This window comes from Hemicordylus capensis, chromosome 1, assembly GCF_027244095.1.
Source record: "Hemicordylus capensis ecotype Gifberg chromosome 1, rHemCap1.1.pri, whole genome shotgun sequence".
NCBI classification, from domain to species: Eukaryota; Metazoa; Chordata; class Lepidosauria; order Squamata; family Cordylidae; genus Hemicordylus; species Hemicordylus capensis.
The window spans coordinates 5,983,622-6,008,796 of NC_069657.1; the positions used below are offsets into that span (position 1 = coordinate 5,983,622).

A 25,175-nucleotide genomic window follows, 5' to 3' on the forward strand; every position below is an offset into this window, starting at 1 on the left:
ACTCTAATTATGTAGAGCACTTTCTATATAACCTCCAAAGAGGACTCTTGTTTTCCTCTGAACTCTAAACTTGAAAAATGAAGCACATACAAGCTGTATTAAGTTTTAGGGTTTGGTTTTTTTTTTACTAAAGACTCTTGTTATAAATTACACAAATAACTTTATAAACAAATTATTCCCCCCAATTTGCATTTTGTTTAAAGTAATAACTTTATCCATACAAATAAAGAAATTTCAAGTATGAAAAGTGCATTATTGCAATAATACCTCTTTGCAAGTCCAAAAGTCTTGGTTTAGGGTAAAACTATAAAGTGTAAAAAAAAGAGTAAAACAATCAGTGCCATCTAGTCAGTCAAGGAGTTCAATACCTTAAAAGTGTTGCCTGGTGTGCTACTGGAGAGGCAGGTTTGCATCAGGAATTTGGACTCGTTCCCCATATACATACACACATATATATTTAATTAGATTCAATTGTTCATCTTGCTGAGATTAGCAGCTGCCATAAGTAGAAATTCCCAGCCAGTGAGTCCAGAGTTGCCTTCAGCATCAACCGTTCTGTGCTGCTGCTTGCATATTGCTGATTTCTTCATCCTCTTCATGTGTTCGTTTCAGACTTCCTGGAAAACAGGCAGCCTAGTGGGGAGATGCTGGCAATACCAAGTCTTCCAAACTTTGGTGGGGGGGTGGGTGCTTTGTTTGGATGGCACAGAGTTGGTTTTGCCGTGGGTGCCAAAACACTCCCCTCACCACATTCCATTCACAAAAGACAAGTTTTAAAGCCAATGTTTGGTTTTATGTTTAAAAGGGAAAAGCCCATCTTAAACAGAGCCAGAGAGTTAAATCCTGCCAGCTTATTACATCGGAGTACTTAAAGCTTAGAAACAGTGCTTTGCAACTGACCATCTCGTGCCTCTTTTCTTCCCATATCTGAACTCACTCACTGCAGCCATTTCATGCTACGGGATTATTCATCCCTCCCACCACAAGATTGCAACAGATGTTCGTATTGATCTTGTCCAATACGAATCAGAACAGAAGCTGCTTCCTATCATTGCTGAACAACTTTGGGTGGCTTCTTGTGCCAACAACAGAATATGAAATGAAAGTGTTGCAAAGCCAGCTTGGAGGTATCAGACTGGATATGAGCTCTTCAAGTACATAAGACCAACTGTTCAGGATGAAGGAGAAAGGCTGAGCTATGAAGAAAGACCTGCTCACCTGTGGTAATCGAGAGTGATCGCTCCAGCTGCCGAGGTGACATCATCTGGATAGTTAACTTTGCGAGATAGATGGCTTCATATTCCTAAAAGGATAAACTGGATGGATATGCAGAACCAGGCAGGCACCTACTTGAATTGGCTTCAGGGCCAAAAAAAGAACAGGACAGCAGCAAAAGGGACCATAAATGCTCCCTGGAACACACACAGCGCACAATGGAAATACCACAGTCCTCAAATTTGCACATCAACCTGAAATGGGGTGTGTGTAAGGATAGAAGCAACTGGTTTTATCTAGCTGTTTTACAAGTAGGCAAAAAGATTTTCCACACTGAAATCTCAATACTACCTTAAACCCCGCTGGTGGGAGTGATGCGATCCCAATGAAGGGAGAACAGTTTTGCATCTGGTTATGGGGGAAAATGTCAACTGTTCAAGACACAATTGGCTACCACAATTAGAAGTATCCCAAGCATAAGCCAGGGGGTGGCTTTATAAAACAGACTAAGTGTGGGGTAGCTGAGAGAGTTGTGGAGGCTGTGTTTCAAGGAACTCCTATATAATCAGTAGCAGACATCAGGATTTCCAAGATCTTGGTCTCAAGTCTCACAGAGCCTGAGGCCCAGGCGCCTGCTCTTTGGTCCTACTGCTCCACACCTGGCAATAGGTCTTTCCACATGATCTTCCACTTAAGTACAGCCCTGCTGGATCAGGCCCAAGGCCTGCTGCTTCACACACTGGCCCACCAGTTGCCCCTGAGAAATCCACAGGCAAGAGGTGAAGGCATGCCCTCTCTCTTCCTGTTGCTCGCCTGCATCTGGTACTTGGAGGCATCTTGCCTCTCAGGGCGGAGGTGGCTTATAGCCACCAGACTAGTAGCCATTGATAACCTTGTCCTCCATAAATTTGTCTAAGCCCCTTTTAAAGCCATCCAAGCTGGTGGCCGTCACCACAGCCCGTGGCAGAGAATTCCATAGCCTGATTACGTGCTGTGTGAAAAAGTACTTCCTTTTGTTGGTCCTAAATTTCCTGGCCTTGCATTTCATGGGATGACCCTTTGTTCTAGTGCAGTGAGAGGAAGAAAAATTTCTGTCCACTCTCTACTCCACACATAATTTTATACATCTCTATCATTTCTCTCCGCAGTCGCCTCTTTTCCAGACTAAAAAGCCCCAGATGCTGTAGCCATGCCTTATAAAGGAGATACTCCAGGCCCCTGATCATCATAGTTGCCCTCTTCTGCACCTTTTCCAGTTCTACAATGTTCTCCTTAAGGTATGGTGACCAGAACTGCATGCAGTACTCCAAATGTGGCCACCCCATAGAACTTAAAGCTGAATGTCCAAAAATGTAGTATCCTCAACACCCTGGCTAAGAAACCTTAGTGTATATATTTTTTAATCAAACTATTCCCACCTTAAATCCTAGCTTGGCATACTTCAGTGGCTGGATCCAGAGATGTGCAAGCAGAAAGAAGCTCGTGGAAAGTGACTTTCTTGCCCCTGCCTCCCCCCTTACTGCAGACCTCCAGCCCTCCCTGAGAAGCTCCTCTTGAGGGCAGGAGGGCCCAAGAGCAGGATGGCATGTGGCACAAGGGGGCTGCAGGAGAACAAGGGGGGAATCCACCAAATGCAGGAGACTCCCTCTCTCCCCCCACCCCCCCAACATGCCATCCTGGTCCTGAGCCTTCAGGAGAGGCTTTTCGGGGTGGGGGGGAGACAAGTCCCATTCAGTGAATTTCCTATCCTCATATTTGCTACACCAGCTGGGATGGATTGTTTACATCCAGATATGGACAGCATCCAAACAAAAACAAAATGCAGTAATATACTGGTTAACACCTAGAACTACTGCAGGGACAATGTTCCTGATGGTCAGGCATAAATACACCACCAGAATATCAAAGCAATTCGGATCCAAGGGATATCAAGACTACCCAGACCATCTACATCATCAATCAATAGGTAGGAAAAGGACTTACCTGAAGTTGATGAACAAAACCAGCATTGGGATTAATACAGAACCTTCTTCCTTGCACATATGTAAATGCATCCCTACATGAAAGAGAAGAATCTCAAATTTCATCATAATTAATACCAGTTTGCATCTGGGCTTTCTGACTCTCTTGGTTCTTTCTTTTCATATTTATTGCATCCTGTTTCCATGTCAAGGAGCTTAAGATGGGTTTTTATTGTGAACTGCCCAGACACATAAGTTTTAGGCGGTCTAGAAATTTATTAAATAAAATAAATAAAAATAAGGGGGCGTCTAGGTAATCACTAATCCATGTACTGGCTTCAGGAAGAAGGTTACCTTACCACCAGTTGCTACAAACATGCTCTGGATCGTGGTAATCAGAATTCATTCTTTGTATAGAAAATGCTTGAAACTGGTTTGAACATTAAACACTGAACAGGCATAACTCTCAGGAATGTGAAAGGCCTGTTGAAACAGAGGCAGAGCAGGCCTTACTTAGTTTTTCGGTGGAAATTGCTTTGAGAACCATTGTTAATAAGCAACAGATAAATATTTGTAGCAGCAAAACAAAACTCAGATCTATAAAAGTGCCACACCACTTAACCATGCTATTACTCAATGTGCTCATCCCCACAAGGGTCCATGCCACTTCCATTTTACAAATGGGGAACTGCAGCGGCACAATGATTCCACAGCAGAAGCAGGATTTTAACTCAGATCTCCAAGGTCCTAGAGCAGGAGGCCGCCTTATGCTAGTTCATGGCCACTGCCGTAGGTGGTGCTGTGCTTTGCTTACTTAAAAACTAGAGCTGCTCAGGAGACAACCTTCTGGCCACATCTCAAGACACTAGCTGAAGTTTAGTAATCTACAACTAGTCAATGCATTTCTGTACCTGTACTTTACTCCAAACGTTTCCATAATATATGCAATAACTAAGGCAGCACTGAAAAGGAAAAAAACAAAACAAAGACAAAGGTGAGGCATCTGGTGGCCATGCCTTATGAATGCTAAAAAAAAAAAAAAGATCATGAACTTTCGTTACCTTCTAGAAATTCCTGCATTTCCATGGACAAGAACTTTTCCTGAGAATGGAAAGTGTTCTATTACACAAATCAGCCAACATTCCCTCCAAGTCACTTACTCTTGTCTTTTCACTGTTTTATTTATATCCCACCTTTCAGTCCATCCCAAGATTCACAAGGTAGCTTACAAATTGAAGAACCAAATACAAAACCATCTAGACTATTAACACATTTAAGCCATAACCAAGACTCACAGAAAACTAGAAGTAACTGCTAAAGAGGGGCTTCCATACCATTCTGTAATCTACCCAGACAGATTCCTGGGTCTCTAAGGAACTCGGGCTTTAAAGATTGAAACTAGAAAGCATCCCCATCCATCCATGGCTACGCCACCGAAAACATGGATCTCTTTGTTTTCAGAAGACATTATTCTAGGAAAAACAGCTCTAAGGTTTAGAAAGGTCACCCTTGTTGAAACAGAAGAGGCTTGTATTGCGTTGGGTTTGTACACAGCCATGTCTCAACCCATGACAAAAGTACATCCAAATTTCAACCACCCCACACACTTATGCCAGAATCTCTATACATACACAGCCTGAAAAAACAGCTTATTTGTAGCAAGCATTGGATACATTAGGCAGCAAACAGAAAAGTGAAGGCACATACCTCCACTTTGTAAACTCCCATCAATGAACTCCTTAGTCTAAAAGAAAACAAAGATTCTGTTCCTATTACAGGCACCACCACAAAATACCACACCACACCAAAAACACTCAACACAAGCAGCTTTACATCCACAATGGCAATTTCTAGGGTTTAAAACAACTGGCTTAGAGGCACTGGCACAGAATCCAACACCACCCGCAGGTCTCCTCAAGTCCAACTGGCTCCCCACAGATAGTGTTGGTAGCAATTTATGTTTCCCCAGGTACATCAATTTTCTGATAGCAGCATCATATACAGAGAGGTGCATGTTTTAGAATCTACTGACACATGTGCAGTCAGGTGTATTCTGTTAGACCACAGAGAAGTGGCCGGAAGACTAAAAACTACTTCAAAAAACCTCCTAACAGCCCTGAGGTGAAAGGCAGACAGCAACCCTTGCCTGCTATTTCCTTATTCTCAGTTTCAAAGCAATGAGATGCATCTGTGGGTAACATGCCAAGGAGATCTGTGTTTTCCTCTGCATCCATTCTTGCTTAATGTTTCCTGTAAGCCACTCTTAGATATCTGAAGTGGTGATAATTGGTTTTGAGCGTTTAAAAAAACAAAAAACCTCTCAAGCCCTCATAGTTGTGAAGCAGCATAAAGAATTCTTCCCAGGGGCTCCTTGTAGCTCCCTGCCAGGCTTGACATGGCACAAGTATCCAGATATCGATACAGCAGTTGCATCCCTTACTGAGCATGCAAAATAAGTCACTGATGTGGGAAAAAGCATCCCAAGGAAATGCCAGCCATGATAATGATCAGACATACAAGAGATCGAGGAGATCCATCACACACTTTTAACACGGGTACAATCCACCAGAAAGTTATCCAACACAAGTCACATTAAAATGGGCAAACACACTACTATGTTTCTGTGTAACTCCATTTCATTTATTGTGACTTGCACAGGAGAATTTCCAAGTGGACTGTCTCCATGGCAACTAGCAAGACTACTGCCAGAGGCTGATTGACAAAATTATACAATGATGTGGATGTTGTAAGAAGTGAACTTGAAGGGATCTTTCTACACAGCCATGCAAACTGGCCCGCCAAATTACTGCCTAGTCTTTTCAGTCCCCACTGTTGGGAGCAAAGGAATTAATAAAGCAGCTTGCTCATTGAGCTGAAATGCTTTGAGCATGGGCTGCCTCCTCGGGCCAACTTCCTGCTTCCCCCACTCACTGGACTGCAGCAACATGGGCATGCACCCCACTTCTGGAAAGTATGACTATGAAATAATTTAGCTCACAAGCCAAAATAAATACTTACCATAGGGAAAAATCTTATTATATTTTCAATGGGATTATCTGCAATATCCAAGACTAAATACCTACAATCAAAATAAGTGTGTTAAGTAGGCATTGCTCATCTTTTTTTGAGTGTAAACAGAGAGCCTGGAAAACGTTTCTTATCTGAAATGGATATAAAGAACGGAATTTAAAAGGCCAATGGGCCAAACAACATGGTATGCTGTCGCAGCCTGTAACAATTGCCCAAAGGGCTTTCTACAGTACAGAGGAGAAGGGCTGATCAGCTGCTTTTCTCCCAACATCCCACCTCCTGCCATTGCTTGGACCTCCATCAGTGTTCTGCGCCAGCATTTATCCTGCAATCCAGGACTACAACCCCATGGGGCAGTGAGGGTGGAGAGAATTTTGGGGAAAGGCAGATATGGTGGGGCAAGGGTTGAATCCAATTCCTTCTCTGCTGCAAAGTGCTTCTTCCTAAGGGTGCTCTGCAGTGGACAACTAATGCTGGGTAACTCTAAGAGGAAGTCTGGCCCTATGAGTCTCAATACCTGAGGCAGCAAACCCTCTTCTACGCTGTTTAGAAACCCATTTAGTTCCCAAAATATTGCCAAGCTCCCAATATAAAGGTTATCAGATATGCTTCAGGTCTCCTCCACTTAAGTTTACAAAAACAAATAAACAAATGAGGAATCCTGGAAAGTTCTACATGTAATAGAACAGCTGTGACTCATTTTACCCCCTACTGTGAGAAGTCTTAATGTATCATACTTCAAATCAAAGGCTGCATATACATTGTTGAATAGGAATATTTGAGCACTGGCAAAGTTTTATTAAAGTGACTACATTATTGCATTATTTTAATAAGTTCAAAGAAATAAATGATTCCTCAGAAGATGAAGAGTAAAATATGACATAATGCTACTTTGGAGACAAACTGGAAATATGCAATGAACTGGTAAGAAATCTCAAGTTCTGACAGGGCTGACAGGCCGAATGTATGTTGCATTATAATTTCATTTCATTTCTTCCCTTTGTCAGCCATAACACAGGTTGTAGAGAAAGAAGGCAGTGATAAAGAAGTTCCTGTATTTACCCTTCCAAAACTCTCTAGCTACTGAAGCACAGCATAACTGCCTTCTATCAATCTACAGGAACCCTTTAAATAGGATCTACAATCTCACCTTGGGGAGTAAAACCTCACTAGCAAGTGCATAATGAACAGGGCTTTCACAGTTGTCATTTTCAGACAGTGTTGTGTTGGTTTCTTACCTAAATAATTGCTGGAAGTTTGGTTTAATAAAGTTTGCTTCAATATTTTGCCGTATGCATATTACATGGGTAATTCCATGTTTCTGAAGTATAGGTAGCTGCAATACAAGATTTTGAAAGAGTGAAAATCCCTTTAAAGCTGCTGGTGCAATTATGGCAAAAGGAATTTTAAAGCTGCAGGATTTTATTTTGAGTAGCCAATGTGTAGCTCGTTGACATTTCATTAAGATAATGAATGCATTTCATTTCGTAGAAATCCAGTAGGACCTTGATGTTTAAGCCATCAATACATGCAATTAACTGGGTTGCACACCCAAAGTCACTGCGTGCTGAAGGTGGTGGTACCAAGGCTCACTGTGGTTCCTGTTAAAGTTGGCGAAGCTTTGGAGCAGGGTGGGTCCAGGCAGTTTTCTAAAGAAGCTTCTGCTTCACTTTCATCTGAACCTCTCTAAGCAGGCTGGACAGCTCCTGGCAGTTTGGTATTGGCACACAGCTGCTGGACAGCTATTGTTCAACATGTAAGTCCCAGATCTGATAATGTGAATTAATTCTGATGATGATTAATTCTGATGATGATTAATTCCCTTGATTTTAAAGATTTCCGAAATTAATGTAACTAAGTTTGTGAACTCAAAGGTGTAATACCACAAAGTGGGGCACTTTTTATTGGAATATATTCTGGTGAAAATGTCATTGATAAAGGCTATACCAATTTTGTTCTAGTCCAATTTAATAGAATGGGGAGCGCCACCAGCGCATGAGGGCAGCTGGGAGGTGAGGTGCACTGCTGCAGCAGGAAGCTGTGACGGAGCAGGTACGGACCTGTTCTCCTCCCTTTTAAAGGTGCCTGGGCTGTGCTTCGAATCAGTGAATGAATCACAATCCGTGCACATAGGGATTAACATAGAAAAGAAAAATGGTCAATTGGACCCTGTTTCAAATGCTAGGGTAGCTCAATACTGTAACAACTTCAAGGACAATATTGTGTCAAAACATTAGTTATTCATGTGTATGATATGTAGAGTACTTTGTATAGTGCTCATTTTATAACATAAAAAGTTTCAGGGAGATATACCTACCTTGCTTTTCATAGCTGAAGAATATGGGCCCAAGAACAACCCAGGTAAAATTTCCTAGATAGGGATCAAGCAGCAAAAATAAAAAAAATCCAAATATACAAAATTCAATTTGCCATAAAATACAGTCAAATGATATGCAACATTATAGTAGGACCAACCCTGATGGTAAGTAAGGGTTTACTTATACCAGTGCTAGCTGGCTGTGTATATGCCATCTTAGCAAAAGCCTGAGCAAGGATTGGAACCTGGGCCTTCTGTGCAACACTCCCGTGTTTGCACTGTGGCCACAAGGGCAGCTGGTCAGCAGGAACACAGGTAGTGGCACAGGAAGGACCACCACACCGCTTCCCTCAGTTACTGGAACTCAGACAGAATATACTAAACGGATGAAAAAGAGCTGCCCTCTTTGCTGACAAATTGTTTGGTACATCCTGCTGGGAAAACGGGGGTGGTGGTGGTGGGGGGCAGGCAGAGAAGCATGGGTGCAAAGTCTAGCAGCAGGGAGACTCATGCCACAACTGCCAAGGCAACAGCATCCTAGACCAAGATCCCAGGGACTGTCTCACCCTACTGCAGCTGCAATTCGAGCTTCCTGCAGTCTCTTCTAGAGTAGCATGTTTCTGGAGCCTGTAATACTCAAGGCAATTCAAAATCTAAGCTTTGTGCACAGCAGGATTGAGGTAAACGCATCTCATGGATAGGCAGATGTTCCAGATTGAATAGAGTAAAGAGATGTCATAGGAACATAGACAGCTGCCATATACTGAGTCAGACCCTTGGTCTATCTAGCTCAGTATTGCCTACCCAGACTGGCAGCAGCTTCTCCAAGGTTGCAGGCAGGAATCTCTCTCTCTCAGCCCTCTCTTGGAGATGCTGCCAGGGAGGGAACTTGGAACCTAGATGCTCTTCCCAGAGCGGCTCCATCCCCTGAGGGGAATCTCTTACAGTGTTCACACATCAAGTCTCCCATTCATATGCAACCAGGGCAGACCCTGCTTAGCTAAGGGGACAAGTCATGCTTGCTACCACAAGACCAGCTCTCCTCCTCCTCCTCCTCATCTTTTGCATAGGTAGATTTTTTCCACATACACCCAGCCCCGCAAGACTTCTGACCCTTGAATGACATGCAGAAACTCAAGAGTCAAAGCAATCTCTCACCCTTTCTCCCCACCAAGAAGAATTTCCTGTTATATTTCTATGTTAAACCATTCCAACTGCACAAAATCTATTTCTACAAGAGAAATACCATTACCATTCTTCACCCAGATTTTTTTTTTTTAAGTATTTTAATTAAGGCTGAAACCTTACATATGCAATACTGTACACAGTAGCAAATCATTGTAACTTGCTTCTATGTTTAGGGTCCAAGTGTTAATATAAAAGATGTTTCTGTTTGGGAAGGCAGAACAGCTTTCCCCACAAATATTTATTTTCTTACCAAATAAAAGAAGCATATTTTGCAGGAAAGGGAAAAGCTATGCCACATGCACAGAACTTCCTGCATGCTTTCCTTCCCTACACAGGTGATGGAATTCAACTCACCACAAGAAGAGATCTGAGAATCTAGATCTCAGAGCAGAATGTGAAGTAAAGAGCATTACATCTCGACTAGCTCTACTCTAGCAAAACTCTAGTCTTCTAGTGAGACAATGCTCATTGAGAAAGCCTCTTATGTGGGAGACAAGTTGGAAAAAAGGCCACAATACCCGATTAACATCTCAGTTATACTTTGCTGAGATAGAAACATTGGTCTTACCATGAAGGGGTCCCCGCCGCCAACTCCCCCCGCCCCCACCCCCCCAGTAATGGAGGTCATCCCTGAGAATAGGTTGTGTGCCCAGCATGCTTGTGCAGACAGTACTAATTGAACGTGAGCCTAGTTCCCGGCTGCCAGGAGGCGCCAAAGCCTAGTTCCAGGACTGTTGTGGAGAGGAGCTCAGGTGAAGAGAGAGAGAAAGCCTAGGGAGGCAACAAGATTACAACACAGACAAAACGGGAACAAACAGTAGGATAGGATCCTAACAGCTGAAAACCCCTGGGAGCCACCACCACCCAAGCCCCTGAATCCAGCCCAGCGGGCAACTAATGATAGACATCTGTATATAGTTAGGAGGAGGGGGGAAGGGAAGCAAAGGAGAGGAAGAAAGGGAGAGAAAAGACATGGAGCTAGCCTGAATACATGCCAATGATCTGGAGTTCTTTTGCAGAACTGAAGCTTGGAGCAAGACAGGACCAGAATCGGGTTTTGGCGCCTCCTGGCAGCCGGAAACTAGCCTCACATTCAATTAGTACTGTCTGCAACAAGCATGCTGGATATACAACCCATTCTCAAGGACGACCTCCTACACTGGGGAAAAATCTGTCAGGACACTCCTGACAGCATGGTCTTGGGCTGGGGAGCTGTCCACAAGCACAAGAAACGAATGAGGTCAGGGAAGGGAATGGAATCTGGGGACTCTCTTCTTCAAGTCCAGTTGACCTCTCTCAGCTGGACAGGGACAATGGCAACACACTACTACTGCCAGCTGAAATCTCCACGGGGTGGTTGGTGTGCGTGCGTGCACCGAGGGCACTGTTACCCAAAAGCACTGCAGCAGTCCTTTGTGCTAATCTGATCACATGCACCAATTACTGATTACACTTGCACTGTTGAGCAGACAGAAACCAAGTATTTGCACAGATAGTAGCCCTACTTGTGAGCATACTTGTAGACGTCCTTGGATAAGGGGGGCTCCCAAAGAGAGCTTCCCTGACATGCTTCTAGAGCACCTGAGATCATCTTAAGACATGGTATGATTTTCTGAAGCAGCAGTAGCAAGCATCTAATAAGCACTGACTAAAATGACATGCTTACCTGCATCTCTCTTCTCATTGGATATGTCCAATCCTAAAGAAAAAACAGTATTTACACAATAATATTCTTAAGGTCTAAAAGTAATCAAACTAGAAGAGATGAAAAATAGTCAAGTTCTGGGAAAAGCCAAAGATGGAAAGAAGGCAGCTTAAACAACCTCGTTCAGATATAGACGCGGCGGGCCGGGGGGGGGGGAGGCGGTGGGCGGGCGAGAGAAAGGCGCCGCCGGCGGGCGGGCGGGCGAGAGAAAGGCGCCGGTGGCGGGCGGACAGGAGGGAGTAAAAACGGCGGCGGTGGGGACCTTCTTGGCCGCCTGCCGCGGCTCTGTGTGTGGGGAGGAAAGGGAGGGGAGGAGGTCTGGAGAGCGCAGAAGGGGAAGAGAGGAGAGGGAGGGGGAAACAGCCAGCCCCAAAGCGCCGCACAGATGCTCTGTGCAGGGTTGGCTATTCTATATATATAATTCTCTTAGTGCGGCACCTCTTACGAGAGTTCGCGAGCGAGGGAAGGGGGAGAGGAAAGGGAGAGAAAGCAGCAGCCAGGCCAGCAGGAAAGAAAAAGGGTGGGGTGGCTGAGAACAAGGGAGAACTAGAGGCACAGATGCTCTGTGCCCGAGCCAGCTAGAACACATTAATCATCATTCGAGCAGGCTATGGGGTGGAGACTGCCTTGGTAGGCCTGATGGATGATCTCCAATTGGGAATTGACATAGGGAGTGTGACTGTGTGACTCTGTTGGTCCTTTTGGATCTCAATATTATTGACCATAATATCCTTCTGGAACGTCTGAGGGGGCTGGGAGTGGGAGGCACTGCTTTGCAGTGGTTCTGCTCCTACCTCACGGGCAGATTCCAGATGGTATCACTTGGAGACTATTCTTCAAAATCTGAACTTTCCTATGGTGTCCCTCAGGGCTCCATATTGTCTCCGATGTTGTTTAACATCTACATGAAACCACCGGGAGAGATCATTGGGGGATTTGGTGCAGGGTGTTATCAGTATGCTGATGACACTCAAATCTATTTCTCCATGCCAGTATCACAAACCTCCCTAAATCCCTACCTAGAGGTGGTAATGGGATGGATGAGGGATAACAAACTGAGGCTGAATCCAGATAAGGCAGAGGCACTTATTGTGTGGGGTGGGAACTCGGGAAACGATTTTGAACTGCTAGTTCTGGATGAGGTCATGCTCCCCCAGAAGGAATAGGTATGCAGTCTGGGGGTGCTTCTGGATCTGAACCTCTCCCTGGTGTCCCAGGTTGAGGATGTGGCCAGAGGTGCTTTTCATCGGCTTCGGCTGATATGCCAGCTGCATCCGTTTCTTGAGATAAACGGACCTCAAAACAGTAGTACATGTGCTGGTAACCTCTAGGCTGGATTACTGCAATGCGCTCTGTGTGGGGCTGCCTTTGTATGTAGTCTGGAAACTACAATTGGTTAAGAATGTGGCAGCCAGGTTGATCTCTGGGTCATCTAGCAGAGACCATATTACTCCTATGTTGAAAGAACTACACTGGCTGCTGATACGTTTCCAGGCAAAATACAAGGTGCTAGTTATTACCCATAAAGCCCTAAACCGCTTAGGCTCTGGGTATTTAAGAGAATGTCTTCTTCACTATGAGCCCCACCGCCTGTTAAGATCATCTGGAGAGGTTTGCCTGCGGGTGCCACCAACTCGTCTGGTGGCTACTCGAGAACGGGCCTTCTCTGTTGCTGCCCCTGGACTTTGGAATGCGCTCCCTGTTGAAATAAAGAACCTCCCCATCTCTGGCAACTTTTAAAAAGGCACTGAAGACACATTTATTCACCCAAGCTTTTACTTAGATTTATAGTTTTGATTTAATATTGTGTTCTAAATGTTTTTAATTGTAAACCGCCCAGAGATGCAAGTTTTGGCAGGTATAGAAATAGTATGTATGTATAAATAAATCCCAATAAAAAGCCACATCTTTAATAGGTGGCAAAACCCAGGAAGAAGGGCCACTAAATATCACACGAGAGAATTCCAGATTTTTGTATGGTTTAAATGAAGGGTTTTGATTGCATTTTATGATATGTACTGTATAGATTTTGTTATCTGCCCTGTACCATATTTGTGGAAAAGGCAGGATAGAAATCAGTTAATCCACAAAGAAGCACCTCAGAAGCAGGAGCTGTTTTCTCATTTCCAGTTAACAAGCCTTCTACCTCAGCTTGTTGTGGTGGTGATCAGACACCTCTCTCTTAAAGAGCTAACCAGAAGTGAACCCTGTCCTGACTGACAGGCTGGTGAACTCCAGGACTCAGCCAATCAGCACACCAGGACAGAGAGTTTCTTTGTTAGAAGAAGCAGGCTGGGAGTGCAGAAAAATGAACAGCAAAATGAACTTTTAAAATGTCTTAGGCTCCCTGCCACCCTGCACCAGTTGTAATTCATCTGGTCACAACTGACAATTTACAGAGCATTTAAACCATAGAAAACTCGCAGAATATGTAAGCAATGCCAAGAGAAAACAGCTTGTTTTGTCAATCAGAGAGCCTTGGAAATGTCTACTTTTATATGTAATAGCAAAAAAGCTAATATATATCCAAGGAATAGGCTGGTTAATTCCAGATCCTGAGCTGACAAGGGTCTTTCAGACCCATTCCAAAAGCTATGGAATGCCAAACTGATTTTCCTGGAAGTGCTATTGATTTCCAGGTGTGCTCAGGATCACAAGCCCTGCCAACTGAGGCACCTTTTAAAAGTGGCGATTCTCTTTATTGAGCAGGGGGAGAGCAACTAGCCCAGGCATCCCCAAACTGCGGCCCTCCAGATGTTGCTGAACTACAACTCCCAGCATCCCTAGCCACAATTTATTGTGGCTGGGTATGCTGGGAATTGTAGTTCAGCAACATCTGGAGGGCCGCAGTTTGGAGATGCCTGAACTAGCCCTATCCAGCCCCAGCACAGCATCCCATTAGTGGCTGTTGCTGGTTTTTAGACTGTGAGCCCTTTGGGGACAGGGAGCCATTTTATTTATATCTATGTAAACTACTTTGGGAACTTTTGTTGAAAAGCGGTATATAAATATTTGTCGTATTTGTATTCGTATGACATGCTCGAGAGGGTCCAAAAGCTACATCCCACAGCCAGCTCTATGGGTTTCTCCCACTCTTCATTGTCATCCTCCAGCAGCAGAAAGAAATTCTGGCCCTGACAACACCAAACAAGGATCGTCATACTACTTGGGTGATTTTCCCTGACAGCAACACCGTTACCAGCAATGGAAGCCCGTCCCTCCCTTGTCTGCATCCAAGCCAAATGTGTCTACCAAGACCAAGCCCCATTACACTAAGAGGCAATGACACGAAGAGGCAAAATCTCCCACAACAGGGCTCCCAGCCGGGACACACTATTTCTCAGAGCCTGTTTAGTTAATCTGAAGCAGGTCTTGAACAAGTCTGTTCCATGGGCCTTCCCCCAGCACAGCAGGCACTTGGTGTGCCCACCAGAAGTCTGGATCTTTGAGCGGCAATCAACGCACCGTTTAAAAGTTATTTTGATGGCCACAGCCATAAGGCACCCTTGGCCTGAAGGGCCGAGGGGAAGCGGGGAGCAGGGAACCGAGGTGAAAAAGGAAACGCTAATCAAAGGCAGAATACTATAACAAAAAGACAGAAAGTAACAGTTGGTGCAACCGTTTTCTTCTACAGGTAAAGCAGAGGAACATTCTGAAGACCTGCTTGAGCAGCAGTCGACGAAAGACTGAGGTAGGTAGGTAGGTATGTACTCTAACCACTAGGGAGATCACTTTCCTGCACTTTTTTCCTTAGAAGGTAAAGTTCTGGAAGATTCCGATTTTGTGGCTCTGTGTAGGTGCATACCCAAGTGTGATGCACAGACCACAAAGGACAGCAGGATGGAACAGCAAGTGCATTAAGAGCATCATTCTGTGGCCACATTCATTTCCTCAAAGGCCTGACAACCCCAAACCTGCATCTCTTTCAAGTATTTTGGCAAGCACAAGCAGCCTTTTTAGCCAGGCTTTTAGTAATCTCTGAATGTTTTAAATTTTTAATTGTTGTTTAATAGTTGGTTTTATTCTGTTTCTATTGTGTTTATTTTTGTGAACTGTCTAGAGCCTTTGGAGTCAGGTGGCACATAAATTTAATTTAATTTAATTTATTAATAAAAAGGGTTAATATTTAAAAAATATGTCACTTATCTTTAGCTGGTGGGGGGAGGATGATATGGCAGATATTGATTTAGACGTGCCAAGTTCTTGGATATGCTTAATAGGGTCAAGTACATAAGTCTAAAGAGCCACCTAATGGCACAGTTTAGAGCCACCTAATGCTGCAGCAGGAAAGTAACCTGCCTAGAGAGCAGGAGACTGTTGGTTCGAATCCCTGCTGGTGTGTGTCCCAGAATATGGGGAACTCCTATATTGGGCAGCAGCGATATAGGAAGATGCTGAAAGGCATCATCTCATACTGCGAAGGAGATGGCAATGGTAAACCACTCCTGAACTCTAGCAAGAAAACCACATGGCTCTGCCAGGAGTCGACATTGACTTTGACGGCACAACCTTTCCTTTCCTTTACATAAGTCGAAGGCAGCATATACTATATATGTATCAGTAGTGACAACACAAGGGAGAAATGTGGGGCAGAAGCATGCTAAGCAGCAGCTTTTTTATTACAAGTCATAAGATGTTAGCAAGTTGGGAGAATACCAAAAAGGAAGGACACAATTGTGCAATTCCTGCCCTCCATGACCATCTCAGAAATCCTTGCTGCACCTACTTGATATGTGTATCACGACAGGAACAAAGTGACACATGCCCTTCCACCTAGCAAGAGCCATACTCACAAGTCATGCAGACAGAGGAAATAATCAAGAGCTCTCCAGCCATGCTGAAGACTCTCTCTGGACACAGACTATCACAAGGCAAACTGGATGAATGTCAGACACATACTACACTACTAAAAGATTCTTGCAACACTATATAACATCTAAACTTGGAATAAAGATTTCCCCTATTCTTCCCATCTTAAGATGCACACTCAAGGACACTTTGGTCACCTCCTACACATGTGAACAGGCTTGTGGAAACAAGCATGTGCCTGAAGGCTGACAATGTGGGTGGAATGATCTCTCCCCATATTCTCCTGTGTGGCATATATGCACAGGTTAACTCTGACCTCCCCTGTGATTTATATGACAAAAAGAGGCAGATCCCACCCACCCCCGCCCCCTTTAGCAAACTATGAGTGCTAAACCTCCTGCACTACCTGCCTCCTGCTGGCTTCCCCTGCCTACCTTCAGAATTGTTGAAGGGCACAGAGAGACAAGGAGAGCTTTTTATAACAAACAGTTGTTCATGGTTATTACAAACTATACAAAATTAAAACCTTTTTGCCAAACAGTGTGCCCACCAAGCCTCTTCCGCAGCATTCTTGTTGCTTGGAATTCAGTTCCAGAATAGCCACCAAGGGCATAGTACCTTCCTCAGGCTTTTACTCTGGCTGAGGTTTCTGAAGCAAACAAAACTTGATCAGCTGTATCAATTTAACTGGGGCTGCCACAGGACCTCTGATGTCAGTGGGTCTTTGGTATGCTTGCAAACAAGTGAACTGCCACATGTCACCCTTTGGCTGCTACAGCCTGTGATGTCAGAGGGAACCACAGACCACACAACTGGCTGACTTGGGGCAACAGGGAAACCGTATTCTAAGGCATATAGAAAACACTTGCTAACTTAAATAGAAATTAGGTAGTTGCATCAAAGGGTTGCAAATGACACTTTACTGCGACAGAATCTTTGCCAGAAAGCGACACAATTCCTTAACTGTTAATGTAGCATTCGCCAGAAATAAAGTGAAATTACATTTGTGCACAGAACGCTAGACAAGATGCTAAGAATATGCAGTGCATTATGTTGCATGCAGTCAGTAGGAACCATCTGACATCCAACAGTACGTAAGAGCAAGTCATGGGCAACATGGAAGAGAAGGGGAAAGGAGAGAGGGAAGAGTCTAAAATTCAGCAGACATACTCAGATGAAATGTTTTTGGCTAAATAAATCCTATCAAAATCAAGACCGCCATTAGATCAGCACATTCTGAAAGAAATGGGGTAGACTAAAGGGAACAAATGCAGAATGTGTGTGTGTGTGGGGGGGATATGAATTAGCAGGAGGCATGAAATGAGACTGTACACAAAACAATTTTAAAGAGAACCATGCTAGAGGACAGCACCAAGGAAACAACTAAACCGTGGAGAAAGTCAAAATTGTCTCAGGAGTGGGCACTTGTTCTGCATTCAAGGTAGAAATGCTGTATTTTTGTGCATATATCCCGCAAACAGGTATAACCCAAGCCCTAGAATAACCCATGGAAAAACCAGCATTTCTATTCAAAAAACTGCATAACCTGCAGCTGCATACCTGATCTGGTCAATTACCGTAAGCCAGGGAAAGGAAGAGATGATGGCACATTTTAGCTCACTGGATTCACAATGATAGTTGCTGAGAAGTTTGAGCAAGAGGGGTGTGTCGCATCAGGCTGTGCACCAACAGGGAGGGCAGGGACAAAAACACAAGGGAAAGGAAGGTTCAGTGCAGGAGGATGTTGAGGCAGCAGCACAGGAGTAACTCTGAGCTGGAGTTGGACACTGTGGGGAGACTTGGGAAAGGAGCAGTGAGATAGAGAAGTGGAAAGCAAGGAATAATATAATTCAGTATAACTCACACCCACTTAGATCCCTGTGCCCGCTCTCACGGGAAACAAGGAACTATATAACCCGCAGGGGATGTGTGAAAATATGAAAGAGATTTATTCTAAGCCAGAAAGTCATAATTTGACTATTTTAACCTGTACATTATTTCCATCTGTTGACATTTTCATGAGTAGGCAAAAATTGAGGAAAAACACGGATCAAACCAGCAAGAAGAGAAGAGAAGCCAATAAATGGACTTATATTCATCTTCAGGATCCAGACTTTTCAGGAGCTACGTTTCTTGTTTGAAAGGACCACTTCCCAGCAGTGGACTTATACTTCCTCCTTCAGGGGGTTTGACTCTTTCAATGTGAGATTCTTTCATTTATTGGCTTCTCTAACCCTATGTATACATTCATGTATAAATATTTCCTATACACGGTTGTTTGGCTTTTTTGCCTGGTTTTTCTTGCTCATTTTCATGAGTAGGGCAAATTCAAAATTATAGTTACTAGATACACTTTTTCTTATAAACTGCCAACCCTCTCTCAGCTGCAGGTGGAAAAACATGTCAGCCCCTGAGAATCTTGATATGTGGATTTTTGAAGGCATGGGAATTTAACACAAAAACTTTATAGAGTTCTCTTCAGCAGCCTGCTTATCGCTTTAATAATTTTAAAATATTGTTTTCAAATACATCTGGTCACAAGCGAAAAAAATGATTTCAGGAACCTAATGGCCAGATGAAAACAGCTCAAATACCTCTTACAGCCCTACTCTCTTTGTTCAACAGCAGGTGCAAGTTATCAGGAAGTGACATGACAGGTAGGGAAATAGTAACTTTTACAGGGTGGCAGCATCTCAACTGTTACAGGACAACAAAAGGCCATGGACAAAACATTTTCAGATTAGAAAAAACTGCAGAACTTGCATGCAGGCAAGTTCTCCCTCTTAGGCTGTATCAAGTATTTTCTATAGGTGTGCAAAAACTGGAGGAATGAGTAGAAACATTATATCAAGAACTACTTGGAGGAGGTGGTAGTGAGCAGATGCCTCACTGCCAAAGGAAAGCAGGTAGCAGTTACTGTGTCAACATCGACAACTGTATAGTCATGGACAACTACTGTAGTTAGAACTGCAAGAGAATGCAGAGAGGTGTTTTCAGTGGCTGACCTCCAGTTGTGGAACATTCTTCCCTGGAGAATTGCCAAACTAAGCATCTCCTGGCAGTGATGTGAAGCTAGACAATAGAGACCCAAGGCAGGACAGCAAATAAGATCACTTCAGCAGAAAAGGGGGACTAACTAAAATCTTATCAGCTGGTATGGTAGTAGCTTTCGCAGCAGTTAGAACCTCTGTGTTCCTGAGATGAAAATGGTATTGCCAGTGGCTATAGAGTGGGTTAGAAAGGACAATACGCTGGTAAACAAATAAGTAGAAAAAGGAGAGGGCAGACAGGACAGGAAACAAGGACAGGGAAGCCCCAGAAAAACCTCTGCTAGGAGAGTAGATTGATTGATTGGTTGATTTGATTTGATTTGATTTGTATACCGCCCTGCCAAAATGGCTCAGGGTGGTTTACAATTAAAACACACCACTAAAACAGTAAAGAGCTAAAACAAATTTTAAAACAATATAACACCTTTAAAAAAAAATTTAAACAACAATTAAACAATTACAGTGATTAAAACCCCCAAGATCGGTTTTGAATTTTAAAATAAACCAGAAATTAAAACCCCCACAATTTAGGAAGCTGAGAAAGCTTGGGCGAAAAGAAGGGTTTTCAGGTGTTATTTGAAAATTGCCAAAGATGGAGAGGATCACATCTCAGCAGGGAGCGTATTCCACGATCTCGGGGCAGCGACCAAGAAGGCCCATCTCTGTGTAGCAACCAAACGAGTTGGCGGTAATTGGAGACGGACCTCCTCAGATGACCTCAATGGGCAGTGGGGCTCATAACGAAGAAGACGCTCTCTTAAATACCCAGGGCCTAAGCCGTTTTCGGCTTTATAAGTTATAACTAGCACTTTGTATTTTGGCAGCCAGTGTAACTCCATCAGTAAAGGAGTAACATGGTCTCTCCAAGATGACCCAGAGACCAACCTGGCTGCTGCGTTCTGAACCAATTGAAGTTTCCGGACTACATACAAAGGCAACCCCACGTAGAGCACATTACAAAAGTCAAGTCTGGAGATTACCAGCAGATGTACCACAGTTTTGAGGTCACTGATCTCGAGAAACGGGTGCAGCTGGCGTATCAGCAGTTGCTGATAGAAAGCACCCCTGGCCACCACCTCAACCTGAGAAACCAGGGAGAGGTGTGAATCCAGAAGTACTCCCAGACTGCGAACCTGTTCCTTTTGGGGCATTGTGACCCCATCTAGAACAGGCAGATCAAAATCGTCTCTAGAATTCTGACCCCGCACAATAAGTACCTCCGTCTTATCTGGATTCAGCTTCAGTTTATCCTCCCTCATAGTAGTGTCCGAACCGGTCCGGCGGCCATTCCAAAGAATGGCCGAACTGCCGGACCGGTCCGGCCCTGCCTGGTTCGGGTCCGGGTGGGGGGTATGCCTTTAAGGGCGGGAGGGCTTGCTTAGCCCTCCCGCCTCCTTGCCCCCGCCAGCACCCGTATTTTCCAGTATAGGGGCGCTGGAAACCAGCCGCGCCCCCGCCGCTGCCGCAGCGGCGAAAGAACTCCCAAAGGAACTGCCAGCCCTCCCGCCCTCCCAGCTAGCTGCCCGCCCGCCCGCTCACCTGCTCACCCGATAGGAAACGAGAGGAGCTCCGGCACAGAGCTCCTCTCGTTTGGAAGGCCTCCGGCATAATGGTGTTTTGCGCGCGCCGCAAAGCACGCCGTTCGCCGGAGGCCCGGTCTACCCGCCGGGAAAGGGCCGGGTAGACCGGGCCTCCGATCGCTGGGTAGACCGGGCCTCCGGCGATCGGAGGCCCGGTCTACCCAGCGATTGGAGGCCCGGTCTACCCGGCCCTTTCCCGGCGGGTAGACTGGGCCTCCGGCGAACGGCGTGCTTTGTGGTGCGCGCATGCGCGCGCGCGCAAAACACCATTATGCCAGAGGCCTTCCAAACGAGAGGAGCTCTGTGCCGGAGCTCCTCTCGTTTCCTATCGGGTGAGCGGTGAGCGGGCAGCTAGCTGGGAGGAAGGGCTGGCAGTTCCTTTGGGAGTTCTTTCGCCGCGGCGGCGGCGGGGGGGGCGGCTGGTTTCCAGCGCCCCTATACTGGAAAATACGGGCGCTGGCGGGGGCAAGGAGGCAGGAGGGCTAAGCAAGCCCTCCCCGCCCTAAAAACAAGGCCCCCCTTCGGTGCCGGTCCGGACTTCTCCGGACCGTGCACATCACTACTCCCTCATCCAGCCCATTACTGCTTCCAGACGGGCATTTAGGGAGGATATGCCATCTCCTGAAGAAGCTGACATGGAGAAGTAGATCTGGGTGTCATCAGCGTACTGGTAACACCCAACTCCAAATCCCCTGATGATCTCTCCCAGCGGTTTCATGTAGATGTTAAAAAGCATTGGAGAAAGTACAGAGTCTTGAGGGACACCATACTTAAGCTCAGATTTTGAAGAGCAGCAGTCTCCAATCGACACCATCTGGAATCTATCCGAGAGGTAGGAGTAGAGCCACTGTAAAACAGTGCCTCCCACCCCCAACACCCTCAGACGTTCCAGAAGGATACTATGGTCAATAGTATCAAAAGCCGCCTAAAAATCCAAAAGGACCAACAGAGTCACACTTCCTCTGTCAATTCCCAATTGGAGATCATCCATCAAGCCGACCAAGGCAGTCTCCACCCCATAGCCCATCCGAAAACCAGTTTGAAATGGGTCTGGATAATCAGTTTCCTCCAAGACCGCCTGGAGCTGAGAGGCCACTACCCTCTCAATTACCTTGCCCAGCCATGGGAGGTTGGAAACAGGCCTATAATTGCTCAACTCTGAGGGATCTGATGCAGGTTTCTTTTAAAAAGGTCTAATGATTGCCTCCTTAAGACAAGGAGGCATCCTGCCCTCCCTCAGAGAAGCATTTATGATATCCACCAGGCTGTTTACAACAACCTCCCTGCTAGATCGAACAAGCCATGTTGGACAAGGGTCAAGAGAACAAGTGTTAGGCCTCACCGATCCAAGCAGCTTGCCCACATCCTCAGGAGTCACAAACTGACACCGATCCAGTTGAATCACATAAGAGGAGTCGTTGGGCACCTCCAGCTCAGACATCAAATTAATTGTGGAGTCTCTATCTAGATTGGCCTGAATCCGAGAGATTTTATCTGCGAAAAACTCTTTAAACACATCACAGCGGGTAACTGGTGACTCCAAATTCTGGTTCAAGGGATGGGGGGCAGATACTAATCCCCTCACAACCCTGAACAACTCTGCTGGACGTGAATTCGCAGAGGTAATACGGGCAGAAAAAAACCGCCTCTTTGCCACAAGTATTGCCTGAGCATAGATCTTTAGATGTGCTCTATGTCGCAATCTGTCAAATTCGAGTCGAGTCTTCCTCCACTTGCACTCCAGTCGCCTACCTTGCTGCTTCAGCCCCCGTAGATCTTCCGTATACCAAGGGGCCAATTTTGAAGCGAGTCGGAGGGGATACTTGGGAGCAATTGTGTCTACTCACGATAGATAGTGCTGGGTTAGGTAGACCAATGACTCACTAGACAGCAGTTTCATATGCATTTATAAACAGGAAGAATCCACTTTTATGGGGAAATGGCAAGGTCCCTTAAACAGGCAAAGAGAGCAGACAGAGTGGCTTATGGGACCAAAATACTTGCAAGAACTAGGTGACATCCTATTGGGCAGATCTGAAAGGATTTCTGGCTATAGAGCAGGGATTAACAACAACTTCATATGTATAGGGAATTGCAAGGGCCATACGAGAGAGTGGAACATCATGTAAAGTAAAGGTAAAGTTGTGCCGTTGAGTCGGTATTGACTCCTGGTGCCCAGAGAGCCCTGTGGTTTTCTTTGGGAGCATACAGGAGAGGTTTACCATTGCCATATCCCACAGTATGAGATAATGCCTTTCAGCATCTTCCTATATCGCTGCTGCCTGATTATAGGTGTTTACCAGTAGGGATTTGAACCAGCAACCTTTTGCTCCCTAGGCAAGTTACTTTCCTGCTGCGCCATCAGGAGAGACTCTTTACAAGAGATAAACATTTTTTTGGCTACAGAGAAGCCACACAAGTTATATTTAGGAGTTTTCTGTTAAAAGGCAAAATTAACACCACCTTTCCTGTTCAAAATCCTACATTTAACATGCAGTGACTCCTCTTAGTACCAAGAAACCATACTTAACCAGGAAAACAAAAAGAGAGCAGAGAAAAGCAACAATGGACAGAACATTAATTGACAGTGAGAATAAACAAGGATTCCCATATTGTATGGGGTAATTAACAGGGTCCAACTATCACTGTTGACACATGCCCAGGGCTTTTCACGAACACATGTGGGAACAAGCAAACACACCACGCACTAGGGAGTTTCACAGGCACCTTAAGTCAGAGTGTTGGGAGAATGAAAAGCGGGGTGGGTGAGTGGGGGGGAGAAGACAAAATTCCAAGTTGCATGCGGTGGGTGCCTGGAAAATCCTGGTCTCCTGTAGATCTGGAGTGCTCCCCTGGAGCATGCCTGGGTTTTCTCTTTTATGTGGAAAGTCTCTCTCACATACACACCTACGCACAGGAGAGGAAGTTGTGGGGAATTCCTAAGAAAGAGGCAGTACAGGCAGGCTCTTTGCCCAATCCCTTGGGGGTTTCCCAAGCTTGGGTCCCCAGATGCTGGACCACATCACCCTTCACGGCTGGAGAGAGCTTAGGAAGCTCCACACAGCCCCACATCTGGGGCAGGAGCAGGCAAGCTGGGCTCTCCAGCGCCTGCTGAACCACAACTCCTACACCTCAGTTGCGACTGGGGATGATGGGAGTTGTGATACTGCAACCAACCGCTGGAGAGCCCAGGTCACCTGCCCCCGGTCTGGAGAAGGAACAAGATGATGGGAGTTATAGCTCACCAATTGCGGGGGGGCGAGGGCGCGCAAAACAACCCCCAACGACGGCGGCTGCTGCAGCTGAGTAGTACGACCTCGGCCGCCCCTCCACCCCCCCCGGGAAAGGCGCCCCTCCCCGGGCACGCCCCCGAGGGGGGAGGGGCAGACACCTAAGAAGGGGGGCGAGAAGGGAGGGCTGCCGGGCGGGGGCTGCCCATTAGGCCGGGGACGAGAGGCCCCTCCCCCCGGGTGGCCTGCCCCTTGAGGAGGGGGCGCGCGTGCCTCCCCCCACCTCCTCCTCAGCGGTCGGGGGGGGCTCCGCCTCCGTGACTGTCTCTCCCGCGCTCCCCGGCCGGGCAGCGCCCTCACCTCCGAGTCCTCTTTGGGCTGCGGCAGCGCGGGGAAGACCGGCTTGGCGAGCTCCATGGCCGGGCCGAGGCGCCCCCCTCCTTCCCGCTCGTGCTCTCTCGCCCTGCGGCTCGCTCGCGGCCTCCCGCTCAGGCCACCACGGGGCGCGGGGGGCGGCCGGCGGGGCGCGGCGCTCCAGCGCGGGCGGCGGCGAAGGGAGACCGAGACTGAGGCGGGGGAGGCGGCGGCGGCGGCGGCGACTCGCGCCCAGCGGCAGCCGCCATGCTGCGGGCTGGGCTGGGCTGGGCTGGCTGCCCCTCCCCCGGGGAGGGAGGGAGGAAATGGGGGAGGAGGCTCCCACCGCCGCCCTCGCCGCCGCTGCGCGGGCTCGCCTCCCGGGTCCCCGCCCTCGCCCCCTCAGCCGCGGCCTGGCCTGGCCTGCCCCTCTCCGGCGCTCAACCGCCCGTCACTGTGGCCGAGCACCAAGGGAGGGGGCGTGGCCGCGGCACAGCCATAAAAGGAGTGGGCGTGGCGGAGGTACAGGCCCGCCGGCGGGGAGGGGGCGGGGCCGCAGGGAACGGGGGGAGTGAGAGAGAGCGGGGCTTGCTGCGAGCGCATGCGCTGGTCTGGCTCGGCCCTGCGAGGGTGGGCGCTCGTTAACACTTAAAAGTTTAAATTTTACTATTTTTAAAAAATCTATTGAGAATTTTATTTCTTTCATGAATTGTAAATGGTTTATATTTTATATGAT

General features: G+C 46.3%; 1 protein-coding gene across 2 annotated transcripts; it reads right to left on the minus strand.

Annotated features, from left to right (window-relative positions):
* Positions 1–98: 98 nt before the first annotated feature.
* STYX (serine/threonine/tyrosine interacting protein) lies at positions 99–24,912 on the minus strand. Of its 2 annotated transcripts, none has more exons than XM_053261123.1 (11): positions 24,446–24,912; positions 11,378–11,410; positions 8,524–8,577; positions 7,445–7,542; positions 6,195–6,255; positions 4,884–4,920; positions 4,238–4,277; positions 4,088–4,138; positions 3,199–3,271; positions 1,219–1,303; positions 99–617 (listed from the first exon to the last, which is right to left on the minus strand). In XM_053261123.1, the coding sequence occupies exons 1-11, from the start codon at positions 24,500–24,502 to the stop codon at positions 547–549; spliced, it is 660 nt and encodes a 219-aa protein (XP_053117098.1). In that variant the 5' UTR covers positions 24,503–24,912; the 3' UTR covers positions 99–546. The 2 variants fall into 2 exon arrangements, with proteins under 2 accessions (XP_053117098.1, XP_053117107.1); XM_053261132.1 differs by lacking the exon at positions 24,446–24,912 and adding an exon at positions 24,101–24,121.
* Positions 24,913–25,175: the final 263 nt, after the last annotated feature.

Bases quoted from the DNA above. Each gene is read 5' to 3' on its own strand.
- STYX (XM_053261123.1), bottom strand. From the start codon at position 24,502: ATGGAGCTCGCCAAGCCGGTCTTCCCCGCGCTGCCGCAGCCCAAAGAG. The intron at 4,921-6,194 runs GTAAGTATTTAT...GTTTTCTTTTAG, and splicing joins TAATAAGATTTTTCCCTATG to ACTAAGGAGTTCATTGATGG. The intron at 618-1,218 runs GTGAGCAGGTCT...CCTGTTTTCCAG, and splicing joins ATCACTCTCGATTACCACAG to GAAGTCTGAAACGAACACAT.